Raw genomic sequence first — 13,654 nt, 5'->3', positions numbered from 1 at the left:
GGACTACATTATATTCTGGGGCTACATATTACTATATAAGGGGGCTACAGTATACTCTACAGGGGGCTGCATTATTCTATCAGGGGACTACCTTATATTCTGGGGGGCTACATCATACTATATGAGGGGGGCAGCATTATGCCCTATGAGGGGGCTACAGTATATTCTATGGTGGGGCTGCATTATATTTTGTGTTTGGCTCCATTATACTATATGAGGGGGGCTGCATTATACCCTATGAGGGTGCTACATTATAGTCTATGGTGGGGACTGTGTTATAACTGAGGGGGCAGCATTATATTTTGTGGGGTGCTGCATTATATTCTATGAGAGGGGGCTGCATTATATTTTATGAGGGGGCTACATTATTTTATGAGGGGGCGACATTATACTCTATGAGGGGGCTACCCCTCTATGATTCTACCTCAACCCCTGCTACATAATTAAGATCTGTACTACCTTATATTATACCCTAATAGTAGCGTGCTTTACCACACAATCGGTGGTCCTGTATTTATTTCTATGTAGCTACATAGTGGGCCCCAAAAGTGATTTTCTCTGGTGGGCCCAAGGTGCTCCAGTGCGACGCTGTGCGTAGTCCTGTGTAGCCTATGTGCAATAAGCAATCTAGTATGTGGTATCTAGTTAAACCACCGGCGATCGGTAAATGTTTACTCATCCGCGGTCATTCCCTGTAAACAGATCTTAACTCACCTTAAATCACCTTAGATCTAACATAGCTTCAATTACAGTAAAGTAAAGCAACCTATTTAATAGGTCTGTTCACATGGACTGACCGGCAGCACTGAATGACCGCTGATCGGTAAAGCTTTTCCAATCGTTGGTCGTTTATTAGCCTGTTTACACAGGTAGACCGTGGTAAATGATGTGCACTGAAATAAGTTTCCATATTTCTCATAAGTGGACGATACATTGACGAGAACAGTGATCTTATGCAAAAGATCACTTCACCCAATGAATGCCTTTTCTTCAAGGGAGCAGGAGCCTATTCAAACTGAAAAGTTATAGCGAATTATTAAAAACTCTCATTCACTATAATCTTTCAGTGTAAATGCAGATTAATTCACGCTAAATGTAAAATAGCTGCAGTCACAGTGAACAATAATACAAGAAACTTACTTCACTGTCAAAGCAGGCTTGGCGATCTTCTGCTTCGCAGCATTTCACTCTTATTTCATTGAATTTTCCATTAATCTGATGTAGTTTCTCTCGTGGGGTATCAGGCTTATCTTTCAGGACACGAATCAACAATCTGCAATTTATTTAGAAAAGGATCGAACAATAAAGGCAACAAGAACAAACTAAAATAATATCTGTACATTACATAATTAGCATCGCCCAAGCCTAAAAAAACGCTAGGATATTTGGCACCCCGACTCATCTACAATTCAAGATCTTTTTCTATTATAATAGAATTTATGAAATGTAGCATCACTCAAGAATTGGATGTTACTTATCTAGTTAGGGTTTTATCAAAGGGTAAATGGGAACATAAGCAATAATAACATTGGCTCCAGATCTAATTAACGAACTTACCCAAGCCTCTTGTGTTTCTGCTCCTCTTCTGTCCCATGACAGATATCAGCACGACCTTTGTAGTGAGTTACATCAATCTCTGGTGCTTTGTAAGATGGGTCAAGACCAAGGTTTTGAAAGCATGGTCTTCTGCCCAAATAAGAGTCAATGCAACAATGATGAACTTGATCGTTTATGAATGTTTTTGAATCTATTTCACATATTTCTCCTAGTAATATATCAAGCTGGAAATGCAAAAATAAGTATATTTTAATTGATGAAAAACTGTTGTCAGTATAGATTATAGCCAAAAATCTAATAAATTGTGCCTTCTGTATTCAGTATCAATTGTTATTAGCAATGCCAACTTGTAATTAGCCTTAGGGTGCCTTCAAACACAGTGCTTCTGATAATTTTTTGGGCATTTTTTGCCCTCTTATTAACAGGGTTTTCTACTATCTAAATGTCTCTAATTTATAAGGTGGATTATGTGCACTGTATTCAAAAGGGCCGTAACTCTGTCGTTAAATTGCTTGAATGTTACTCAAATTTTTGCACAAGTCAAAGTTACTTAAAAATGTTTGATTTCTGCCATTTTTTTGCCTGTTCCAACAATTTTTTGAAAAGTGGGCAGAAACTGGGGGCATGGTCAAGCGCGACCAACAAACTCATCATAATTTAAACAACAAAAGTGGCATAAATTACATAAGAAATGTATGTCGGGCCCTGGCTGGCATAGGTTTCCAAAGGTAGTGCAGGGCAGTTGCCAGATGCGCCAAAGTCAATAAAGGGAGCACACCTGGTATGAATGCGATGCATTTTACTCCAATATTTCCTCACTGATTCTGGCATACAAAACACCAGCCTTAAAGAATTGGGGCCAAAGCATTTTGAGAAATTTTTGGGTTGTGCATGAGACAAGAATTTATATAATTTGCAAAAAGAGGAAAAAAAGAACCACTGTAGGATATGCACACCACCAATGTTATGTTAAAAGGGTAGAACTTTATTAATAATTGAAGGTTAAGGCATAATTAAAACCATGTGGGTCCCCCCATGCAATTAACATACCACATTGGTACCACGTGACTTCCGGTTCCTGCCATGACACACCGACGCTCACTGGCACACACTGACCACTAATGATTTAAGGTATTTAAAACGTGCATTAACTGCTAGTGCTACTTCCCTTGATGAAGCCGTTCTGTTGATGGCGATACGCGTGGAGTACTGGTCTCCTACTCCCCCCTTGCTCCTCTTCTCCCTTGATCCCCATCTCAGACGGGTTCCAGGTGGCCACGCATGTTTTTCTCATGCAGGGCCCATGTTGCAGGTTCAGTGAGGTGCGATTTCGGCACCTTTATCTAGCTACTAGCTGAAGAGCCTGGCGTTGCCTGGGTATAGTAAATATCTGTGGTTAGTTATAGCACCTCACTTCTCTTATTTTCCCATCACGCCTCTCATTTTCCCCCTCACATCTCTCATTTTCTCCCTTACACCTCTCATTTTCCCCCTCACTCCTCTTATTTTCCCCCTCACTCCTCTCATTCCCCCCTAACACTTGTCATTTTGACCTCACATCTGTCATTTTCCGATCACTCCACTATTTTCCCTCACTCCTCTCATTTTGCACTTACACCTTTTCATTTTTACCTCACACCCCTCATTTTCACCTCACACCTCTCATTTTCCCCTCAGTATATACATGCTTGTCATCTCCCTTATATATAGTATACACCTGTATGTCATCTCCTGTATATAGTATATACCTGTATGTCATATCCCCTGTAAATAGTATATACCTGCTGTGTCATCTCCTGTATATTGTATATACCTATGTGTCATCTCCTCCTGTATATAGTATATACCTGTATGTCATCTCTTCTGTATATAGTATACACCTTTATGTCATCTCCCCTGTATATAGTATATACCTGTTTGTCATCTCCTCCTGTATATAGTATATACTTGTGCATCATCTCCCCTGTATATAGTATATACCTGTGTGTCATCTCCCCTGTATATAGTATATACCTGTGTCATCTCCCCTGTATATAGTATGTACCTGTATGTCATCTCCCCTGTATATAGTATATACCTGTGTGTCATCTCCTCCTGTATTAGACCTCGTTCACACATTATTTGCTCAGTATTTTTAGCTCAGTATTTGTAAGCTAAATTGGCAGCCTGATAAATCCCCAGCCAACAGGAAGCCCTCCCCCCTGGCAGTATATATTAGCTCACACATAATAGACAGGTCATGTGACTGACAGCTGTTGGATTTCCTATATGGTACAGTTGTTGCTCTTGTAGTTTGTCTGCTTATTAATCAGATTTTTATTTTTGAAGGATAATACCAGACTTGTGTGTGTTTTAGGGTGAGTTTCATGTGTCAAGTTGTGTGTATTGAGTTGCGTGTGGCGACATGCATGTGGCAACTTTTGTGAGATGAGTTTTGTGTGGCGACATGCATGTAGCAACTTTTTGTGTGTCGAGTTGCATGTGACAGGTTAGTGTAGCAAGTTGTGTGCAGCAAGTTTTGTGCATGGCGAGTTTTGCGCGTGACGAGTTTTATGTGTGGTGCCTTTTGCGTATGTGCAAGTTCTGTTTGAGGCAACTTTTGCATGTGTTGCAACTTTTGTGCATGTGGCAATTTTTCCGCGTGTGCAAGTTTTGCATGTGGTGATTTTCCATGAGGTGAGTTTTGCATGTGTGGCGAGTTTTGCGTGAGCCTAGTTTTGCATGTGGCGAGTTTTGCGCGTGGCAAATTTTGAGAGGCGACTTTTGTGTTTCGACTTTTATGTGGCGAGGTTGGTGTATGTGTGGTGAAATGTGTGCTGAGGGTGGTATATGCGTTCAAGCACGTAGTAGTGTGTGGTGCATTTTGTGTGTGTGTTCATATCCCCATGTGTGGTGAGTATCCCATGTCGGGGCCCCACCTTAGCAACTGTACGGTATATACTCTTTGGCGCCATCACTCTCATTCTTTAAGTCCCCCTTGTTCACATCTGGCAGCTGTCAATTTGCCTCCAACACTTTTCCTTTCACTTTTTCCCATTATGTAGATAGGGGCAAAATTGTTTGGTGAATTGGAACACGCGGGGTTAAAATTTCGACTCACAACATAGTCTATGAGGCTCTCGGGGTCCAGACGTGTGACTGTGCAAAATTTTGTGTCTGTAGCTGCGACGGTGCAGATGCCAATCCCAGACATACACACATACACACATACATACATACATACATACACACAATCAGCTTTATATATTAGATTTAGCTTACACCCTAGGGCTAGTCTGTTGCCCAGCAGTATAGGTATTGCTGTGATAGGTGATTGCTTGGTGTTATTTATTTAATTGAGTGTGTTGCCTGGTCTACTCTATAACATTGTGATACATATATTTAAAGGGATAAGTATTGTGTCTACCACATCCTAGGATTTTGATCATTATTTTCTATTTGATCATGCTGCTGTATTTATTGTCATGTTTGATGCATTAGGGGCATGTATTTTTTAGGGCCCATGAATTGTTACCAATGTGGTATGTTAATTGCATGGGGGGACCCACATGGTTTTAATTATGTTTTAACCTTCAATTGTTAATAACGTTTTTCCCTTTTAACATAACAGTGGTGTTGTGCATATCCTACAGTGGTTCTTTTTTTTCTCTTTTTGCATGTTACAGTTTCTCCACCGATATTGCACCCCGTTGTTTATAATATTTATAATTATTGAGTAGTGCGCCTTGTGCTTGGTTTTTTTCTTGGAAGAATTTATATAATTGGCTTTAGGAAGGACTCTTATGGTCCCTTTAGAAGTGCCAACTGCAGTCATTAAATAATTGCCAATCGACTATATATTAGCTCTCAACATAGGCCAACAAACATTCTATATGCACAGAAAGATCATTAAAGCTATCATTCTGTCCCCATGAAGCTACTTGTTATTGGCAGGGTGAATGTGATGCCAATACATATTTTAAGCCTGTTTAATAATCATTGCACACGATGAACAAACATTTTCTAGTTAATCTGGAGTTTGGTGGAATATTTGGATGCTCTTATGAACGCTTATTCCCTGATTATTGTTTAGTCAAAATGGGCCATTTCTTCTATATACAGTGGGGCAAAAAAGTATTTAGTCAGTCAGCAATAGTGCAAGTTCCACCACTTAAAAAGATGAGAGGCGTCTGTAATTTACATCATAGGTAGACCTCAACTATGGGAGACAAACTGAGAAAAAAAAATCCAGAAAATCACATTGTCTGTTTTTTTAACAATTTATTTGCATATTATGGTGGAAAATAAGTATTTGGTCAGAAACAAACAATCAAGATTTCTGGCTCTCACAGACCTGTAACTTCTTTAAGAGTCTCCTCTTTCCTCCACTCATTACCTGTAGTAATGGCACCTGTTTAAACTTGTTATCAGTATAAAAAGACACCTGTGCACACCCTCAAACTGTCTGACTCTAAACTCCACTATGGTGAAGACCAAAGAGCTGTCAAAGGACACCAGAAACAAAATTGTAGCCCTGCACCAGGCTGGGAAGACTGAATCTGCAATAGCCAACCAGCTTGGAGTGAAGAAATCAACAGTGGGAGCAATAATTAGAAAATGGAAGACATACAAGACCACTGATAATCTCCCTCGATCTGGGGCTCCACACAAAATCCCACCCCGTGGGGTCAGAATGATCACAAGAACGGTGAGCAAAAATCCCAGAACCACGCGGGGGGACCTAGTGAATGAACTGCAGAGAGCTGGGACCAATGTAACAAGGCCTAGCATAAGTAACACACTACGCCACCATGGACTCAGATCCTGCAGTGCCAGACGTGTCCCACTGCTTAAGCCACTACATGTCCGGGCCCGTCTGAAGTTTGCTAGAGAGCATTTGGATGATCCAGAGGAGTTTTGGGAGAATATCCTATGGTCTGATGAAACCAAACTGGAACTGTTTGGTAGAAACACAACTTGTCGTGTTTGGAGGAAAAAGAATACTGAGTTGCATCCATCAAACACCATACCTACTGTAAAGCATGGTGGTGGAAACATCATGCTTTGGGGCTGTTTCTCTGCAAAGCGGCCAGGACGACTGATCCGGGTACATGAAAGAATGAATGGGGTCATGTATCGTGAGATTTTGAGTGCAAACCTCCTTCCATCAGCAAGGGCATTGAAGATGAAACGTGGCTGGGTCTTTCAACATCACAATGATCCAAAGCACACCGCCAGGGCAACGAAGGAGTGGCTTCGTAAGAAGCATTTCAAGGTCCTGGAGTGGCCTAGCCAGTCTCCAGATCTCAACCCTATAGAAAACCTTTGGAGGGAGTTGAAAGTCCGTGTTGCCAAGCGAAAAGCCAAAAACATCACTGCTCTAGAGGAGATCTGCATGGAGGAATGGGCCAACATACCAACAACAGTGTGTGGCAACCTTGTGAAGACTTACAGAAAACGTTTGACCTCTGTCATTGCCAACAAAGGATATATTACAAAGTATTGAGATTAAATTTTGTTTCTGACCAAATACTTATTTTCCACCATAATATGCAAATAAAATGATAAAAAAACAGACAATGTGATTTTCTGGATTTTTTTTTCTCAGTTTGTCTCCCATAGTTGAGGTCTACCTATGATGTAAATTACAGATGCCTCTCATCTTTTTAAGTGGTGGAACTTGCACTATTGCTGACTGACTAAATACTTTTTTGCCCCACTGTAGCCAGCAGAGTTCTGCATATGAAGGCTGCACTTAGCTGTATGGCATCCAAAAGTGGCTGTTGGGCACTGTCGGTATGAACTGATTAACTGCTAGAAGCATAATTTTGGAGTCTGAATGAACCTGACATATTTTTCTGTAAGATTTGTATGTTGGTAGACACGTATGGAGCTCTTTGGCAGCCAATATACATATCCAAGTTTCAATTAAAGATTTATTTCTTTATTTGAGAATCAATTTTCAGGATCATGTTATCCTACACTGAATACATCTACCCAGTGTGCACGAATGTTAAGGGGACATTCTGGATTATTTCTATAAGATTGTGAAAATTTTGTGCAATGATTTTCATGGACCCTTCACAGTATCTACGCCAATTCAAGTGGTAAGGTTTAAAAGCTTTTTTTGGATTATTATTTTCTAATGTGACCTGATCCATGAAATTAAAGGAATCAGTACCTAGGACCGCACCTAGGACAGAACACATGAAAGCAACATACCTTGTCATCTAAACAAGACAGTCTTTGGTTCTCAGGAAGTTTACAACACTTGCCAGCAATTTTCGTCATTTTACCAATGGTTCCATGAAAAATTTCATCTGACATCTGTGGCATTTGTGGTACGAGTATTCCTAGCACTCTGACAAGCAAAAAAATATATCCTACATTAGGAAGCCTTCTTATCAAATTAATTAAAGCTAGGATTCATGTTTTTAGACAGTCTTTGTACAATCATAAAGCAATCACTTGCAATCACTTTGACTCTAAGGAGAATTCAATAAACTCAGTTTAATGCTCCATGCAATAGACTCTTGGGCTTTAATCACAGTAATTAAAGGGAACCTGTCACCCCGTTTTTTGAGATTGAGCTATAAATACTGTTAAATAGGGCCTGCACTGTGTGTTACTATAGTGTATGTAGTGTACCCTGATTCCCCATGTATGCTGAGAAATACATTACCAAAGTCGCCGTTTTCGCCTGTCAATCAGGCTGGTCTGGTCAGGTGGGCGTGTTCACAGCGCTCTTTTCTTCCCCAGCTTTCCGTTGGTGGCGTAGTGGTGTGCGCATGTCCAGAGTTCCGACTTCCCTGCGCCCACGTGAAGACACAGCGCGCGATCTGCGCTGTAATCCCTTGCATCGGTGGGGGCGGCCATCTTCCTGGGGCCGCGCGTGCGCAGATGGAGTGCTCTGCTGCACGGGGCTTCAGGAAAATGGCCGCGGGATGCCGCGCGTGCGCATTAGAGATCGCGGCGGCCATTTTCCCAAAGCCGAGTTTGCATCTCGGCTTTGGGAAAATGGCCGCCGCGATCTCTTGTGCGCACGCGCGGCATCCCGCGGCCATTTTCCTGAAGCCCCGTGCAGCAGAGCACTCCATCTGCGCACGCGCGGCCCCAGGAAGATGGCCGCCCCCACCGATGCAAGGGATTACAGCGCAGATCGCGCGCTGTGTCTTCACGTGGGCGCAGGGAAGTCGGAACTCTGGACATGCGCACACCACTACGCCACCAACGGAAAGCTGGGGAAGAAAAGAGCGCTGTGAACACGCCCACCTGACCAGACCAGCCTGATTGACAGGCGAAAAAGGCGACTTTGGTAATGTATTTCTCAGCATACATGGGGAATCAGGGTACACTACATACACTATAGTAACGCACAGCGCAGGCCCTATTTAACAGTATTTATAGCTCAATCTCAAAAAACGGGGTGACAGGTTCCCTTTAAACATTCATCATATAGAATTATTCATATATTCCACAGAATACAAGTGCATCTCTAAATATCCAACAGGTCAAAATAATACCTATAATCACTATGTATTCTATTAACAAAACAATTTTTTGTATCTTTTTTGTCTGACCCCAAACAATAGTTAAGTTAGTCACAGAATTACTGATGAAAACTCACTCAGCATGATAAACATGAGGATCAACATTTGCATTATCCTCACAAGATTGCTTTGCTAGAGCTTGGATTTCTTTGATTCTGGCTTCAAATAGTTGAGGCTGCGAAGAAACCAAAAGTAGATTATTTCTATAACCTGTTTTTTACTTTGACAGGTGATTGTCTAGGTAAAAGACATCTTACCGTAGCCAAGTTGTAACAATCCGCAGGATGGTCCTCTGCACAGCACTTCTTGAGCAGGGCTTCATAGTCTTTAGCAACTCCTATACAGAATAGGTCGGATAATTCTGGATGCCTTCTTGAAAATTCAAAAAGGAACCTACAAGAGAGCATAAATATGAAAACAATGTTAGATGCTGTAAACTACATTATCATGAGAATTCTGGACATATATGTCACAGTAAAATTTTCTTCAAGTAGATTTAAAATAAAAAAAATTATTGGAATATATTTATAAATATGACAACTGAATACAGAGAGATCTATTTCAGTGTTTATTTCTGTTAACGTTGATAATTATGGCCTGCAGCCAATGAAAACACAAAAGTTATTATCTCAGTAAATTAGAATACTTTATAACACCAGCTTGAAAAATGATTTTAAAATCTGAAATGTTGGCCTACTGAAATGTACGAGGTTCAGTAAAAGCACTCAATACTTGGTCGGGGCTCGTTTTGCATAAATTACTGCATCAATGCGGCGTTGCATGGAGGTAATCAGCCTGTGGCGCTACTGAGGTGTTATGGAAGCCCAGGTTGCTTTGATAGCAGCCTTCAGCTCGTCATCCTTGTTGGGTCTGGTGTCTCTCATCTTCCTTTTGACAATACCCCATAGATTATCTATGGGGTTAAGGTCATGCAATTTTGCTGGCCAGTCAAGCACAGTGATACTGCTGCTTTTAAACCAGGTATTGGTACTTTTGGCCATGTGGACAGGTGTCAAGTCTTGGTGGAGAATGAAATTTCCATCTCCAAAAAGCTTGTCGGCAGAGGGAAGCATGAAGCGTTCTAAAATTTCCTGGTAGACAGCTGCGCTGACTTTGGTCTTGATAAAACACAGTGAACCTACACAAGCAGATGACATGGCTCCCCAAACCACCACTGATTGTGGAAACTTCACACTAGACCTCAAGCAGCTTGGATTGTGTGCCTCTCCACTCTTCCTCCAGACTCTGGGACCTTGATTTCCAAATGAAATGCAAAATTTACTTTAATCTGAAAACACCTTGGACCACTGAGCAACAGTCCAGTTCTTTTTTCACCTTTGCAATAGACGCTTCTGGCGTTGTCTATTGGTCATGATTGGCTTGAAACAAGAAATGTGACACTTGTAGCCCATGACCTGGATACGTCTGTGTGTGGTGGCTCTTGACGCAATGACTCCAGCAGCAGTCCACTCCTTGTAAATCTCACCCAAATTTTTGAATGGACTTTTGGGTTTTCATTGACTGTAAGCCATAATCATCAATATTATCAGAAATAAACACTTGAAATAGATCACTCAAGATGAAGGCATTGAAGCTATGGACTGGCCTGAATCCGATTGAACACATCTGGGACATCATGTCTAGCACCATCCACCAACATCACGTTGCACCACAGACTGTCCTAGAGTTGGCGGATGCTTTAGTCCAGGTCTGGGAGGATATCCCTCAGGAGTCCATCCACTGCCTCATCAGGAGCATGCCCGCACATTGTAGGGAGGTCATACAGGCACATGGAGGCCACACACACTACTGAGCATCATTTCCTTGTCTTGAGGCATTTCCATTGAAGATGGATCAGCCTGTAATTGGATTTTCCACTTTTATTTTGAGTGGGATTCCAAATCCAGACCTCCATTGGTTAATAAATTTGATTTCCATTAATGATTTTTGTGTGATTTTGTTGTCAGCACATTCAACTTTGTACAGAACAAAGTATTCAATGAGAATAGCTCATTCATTCAGATCTAGGATGTGTTATTTGAGTATTCCCTTTATTTTTTTGAGCAGTGTATATACGATATATATATATATATATATATATATATACAGTGGGGCAAAAAAGTATTTAGTCAGTCAGCAATAGTGCAAGTTCCACCACTTAAAAAGATGAGAGGCGTCTGTAATTTACATCATAGGTAGACCTCAACTATGGGAGACAAACTGAGAAAAAAAAATCCAGAAAATCACATTGTCTGTTTTTTTATCATTTTATTTGCATATTATGGTGGAAAATAAGTATTTGGTCAGAAACAAAATTTAATCTCAATACTTTGTAATATATCCTTTGTTGGCAATGACAGAGGTCAAACGTTTTCTGTAAGTCTTCACAAAGTTGCCACACACTGTTGTTGGTATGTTGGCCCATTCCTCCATGCAGATCTCCTCTAGAGCAGTGATGTTTTTGGCTTTTCGCTTGGCAACACGGACTTTCAACTCCCTCCAAAGGTTTTCTATAGGGTTGAGATCTGGAGACTGGCTAGGCCACTCCAGGACCTTGAAATGCTTCTTACGAAGCCACTCCTTCGTGGCCCTGGCGGTGTGCTTTGGATCATTGTCATGTTGAAAGACCCAGCCACGTTTCATCTTCAATGCCCTTGCTGATGGAAGGAGGATTGCACTCAAAATCTCACGATACATGGCCCCATTCATTCTTTCATGTATCATTTGCAGAGAAACAGCCCCAAAGCATGATGTTTCCACCACCATGCTTTACAGTAGGTATGGTGTTTGATGGATGCAACTCAGTATTCTTTTTCCTCCAAACACGACAAGTTGTGTTTCTACCAAACAGTTCCAGTTTGGTTTCATCAGACCATAGGACATTCTCCCAAAACTCCTCTGGATCATCCAAATGCTCTCTAGCAAACTTTAGACGGGCCCGGACATGTACTGCCTTAAGAAGTGGGACACGTCTGGCACTGCAGGATCTGAGTCCATGGTGGCGTAGTGTGTTACTAATGGTAGGCCTTGTTACATTGGTCCCAGCTCTCTGCAGTTCATTCACTAGGTCCCCCCGCGTGGTTCTGGGATTTTTGCTCACCGTTCTTGTGATCATTCTGACCCCACGGGGTGGGATTTTGCGTGGAGCCCCAGATCGAGGGAGATTATCAGTGGTCTTGTATGTCTTCCATTTTCTAATTATTGCTCCCACTGTTGATTTCTTCACTCCAAGCTGGTTGGCTATTGCAGATTCAACCTTCCCAGCCTGGTGCAGGGCTACAATTTTGTTTCTGGTGTCCTTGGACAGCTCTTTGGTCTTCACCATAGTGGAGTTTGGAGTCAGACTGTTTGAGGGTGTGCACAGGTGTCTTTTTATACTGATAACAAGTTTAAACAGGTGCCATTACTACAGGTAATGAGTGGAGGAAAGAGGAGACTCTTAGAGAAGAAGTTACATGTCTGTGAGAGCCAGAAATCTTGATTGTTTGTTTCTGACCAAATACTTATTTTCCACCATAATATGCAAATAAAATGATAAAAAAACAGACAATGTGATTTTCTGGATTTTTTTTTCTCAGTTTGTCTCCCATAGTTGAGGTCTACCTATGATGTAAATTACAGACGCCTCTCATCCTTTTAAGTGGTGGAACTTGCACTATTGCTGACTGACTAAATACTTTTTTGCCCCACTGTATATATATATATATATATACACTTATTGCAATAAGTTTTGTTTATACAGAGAGTACGGAAAGTATCCATACCCCTTTACATTTTTCACTCTTTGTTTCATTGGATCCATTTGATAAATTCAGAAAAGTTCATTTTTTTTCTCATTAATGTACACGCTGCATCCCATCTTGACTGAAACAAACCCAGGAATGTAGACATTTTTGGAAATGTATTAAAAAGAAAAACTGAAATATCACATGGTCATAAGTATTCAGACCCTTTGCTCATTATTGAGTAGAAGCATCCTTTTGAGCTAATACAGCCATAGGTCTTTTTGGGAATGATGCAACAAGTTTTTCACACCTGGATTGGCACTGAGGAGATCAGAGGAGGTCAGGCCACCCTGCCATAAAGGCCCGACTGGTGGAGGGCTGCAGTGATAGTTGACTTTGTGTAACTTTTTCCAATCTCCCTACTGCATCTCTGGAGCTCAGCCACAGTGATCTTGGGGTTCTTCTTTATCTCTCTCAACAATGCTCTGCTCCCATAATTGCTCAGTTTGGCTGGACGGTCAAGTCTAGGAAGACTTCTGGTGGTCCCAAACTTCATCCATTTAAGGATTGAGTACTGAAGAAATTTTGTTGTAACCTTGGCCAGATCTGTGCCTTTCCACAATTCTGTCTCTGAGATCCTTGGCCAGTTCCTTTGACCTCATGATCTCATTTGGTCTGACATGCACTGTGAGCTGTGAGGTCTTATATAGACAGGTGTGTGCCTTTCTAAATCAAGTCCTATCAGTTTATTTAAACACAGCTGGACTCCAATGAAGGAGGAGAACCATTATAAGGAGGATCACAAGGAAATGGACAGCATGTGACTTAAATATGAGCGTCTGA

The 13,654-nt window shown here is 41.3% G+C and overlaps 1 protein-coding gene across 1 annotated transcript in view; it reads right to left on the bottom strand.

Annotated features, from left to right (window-relative positions):
• Positions 1-13,654, bottom strand: part of LOC138654935 (albumin-like) — a 97,408-nt gene that overhangs the window by 21,312 nt on the left and 62,442 nt on the right. The window contains exons 9-13 of the mRNA XM_069743530.1: positions 9,344-9,479; positions 9,164-9,261; positions 7,759-7,897; positions 1,558-1,781; positions 1,141-1,273 (exon numbers count right to left, since the gene is read on the bottom strand). Of these exons, the coding sequence (XP_069599631.1) occupies positions 1,141-1,273; positions 1,558-1,781; positions 7,759-7,897; positions 9,164-9,261; positions 9,344-9,479 (730 nt within the window). The remainder of the gene's footprint in view (positions 1-1,140; positions 1,274-1,557; positions 1,782-7,758; positions 7,898-9,163; positions 9,262-9,343; positions 9,480-13,654) is intronic.

This window comes from Ranitomeya imitator, chromosome 1 (assembly GCF_032444005.1).
Source record: "Ranitomeya imitator isolate aRanImi1 chromosome 1, aRanImi1.pri, whole genome shotgun sequence".
Taxonomy (NCBI): Eukaryota; Metazoa; Chordata; class Amphibia; order Anura; family Dendrobatidae; genus Ranitomeya; species Ranitomeya imitator.
The sequence above is the reverse complement of the archived record's forward strand: the minus strand, read 5'-3'. Positions and strand labels throughout refer to the sequence as shown.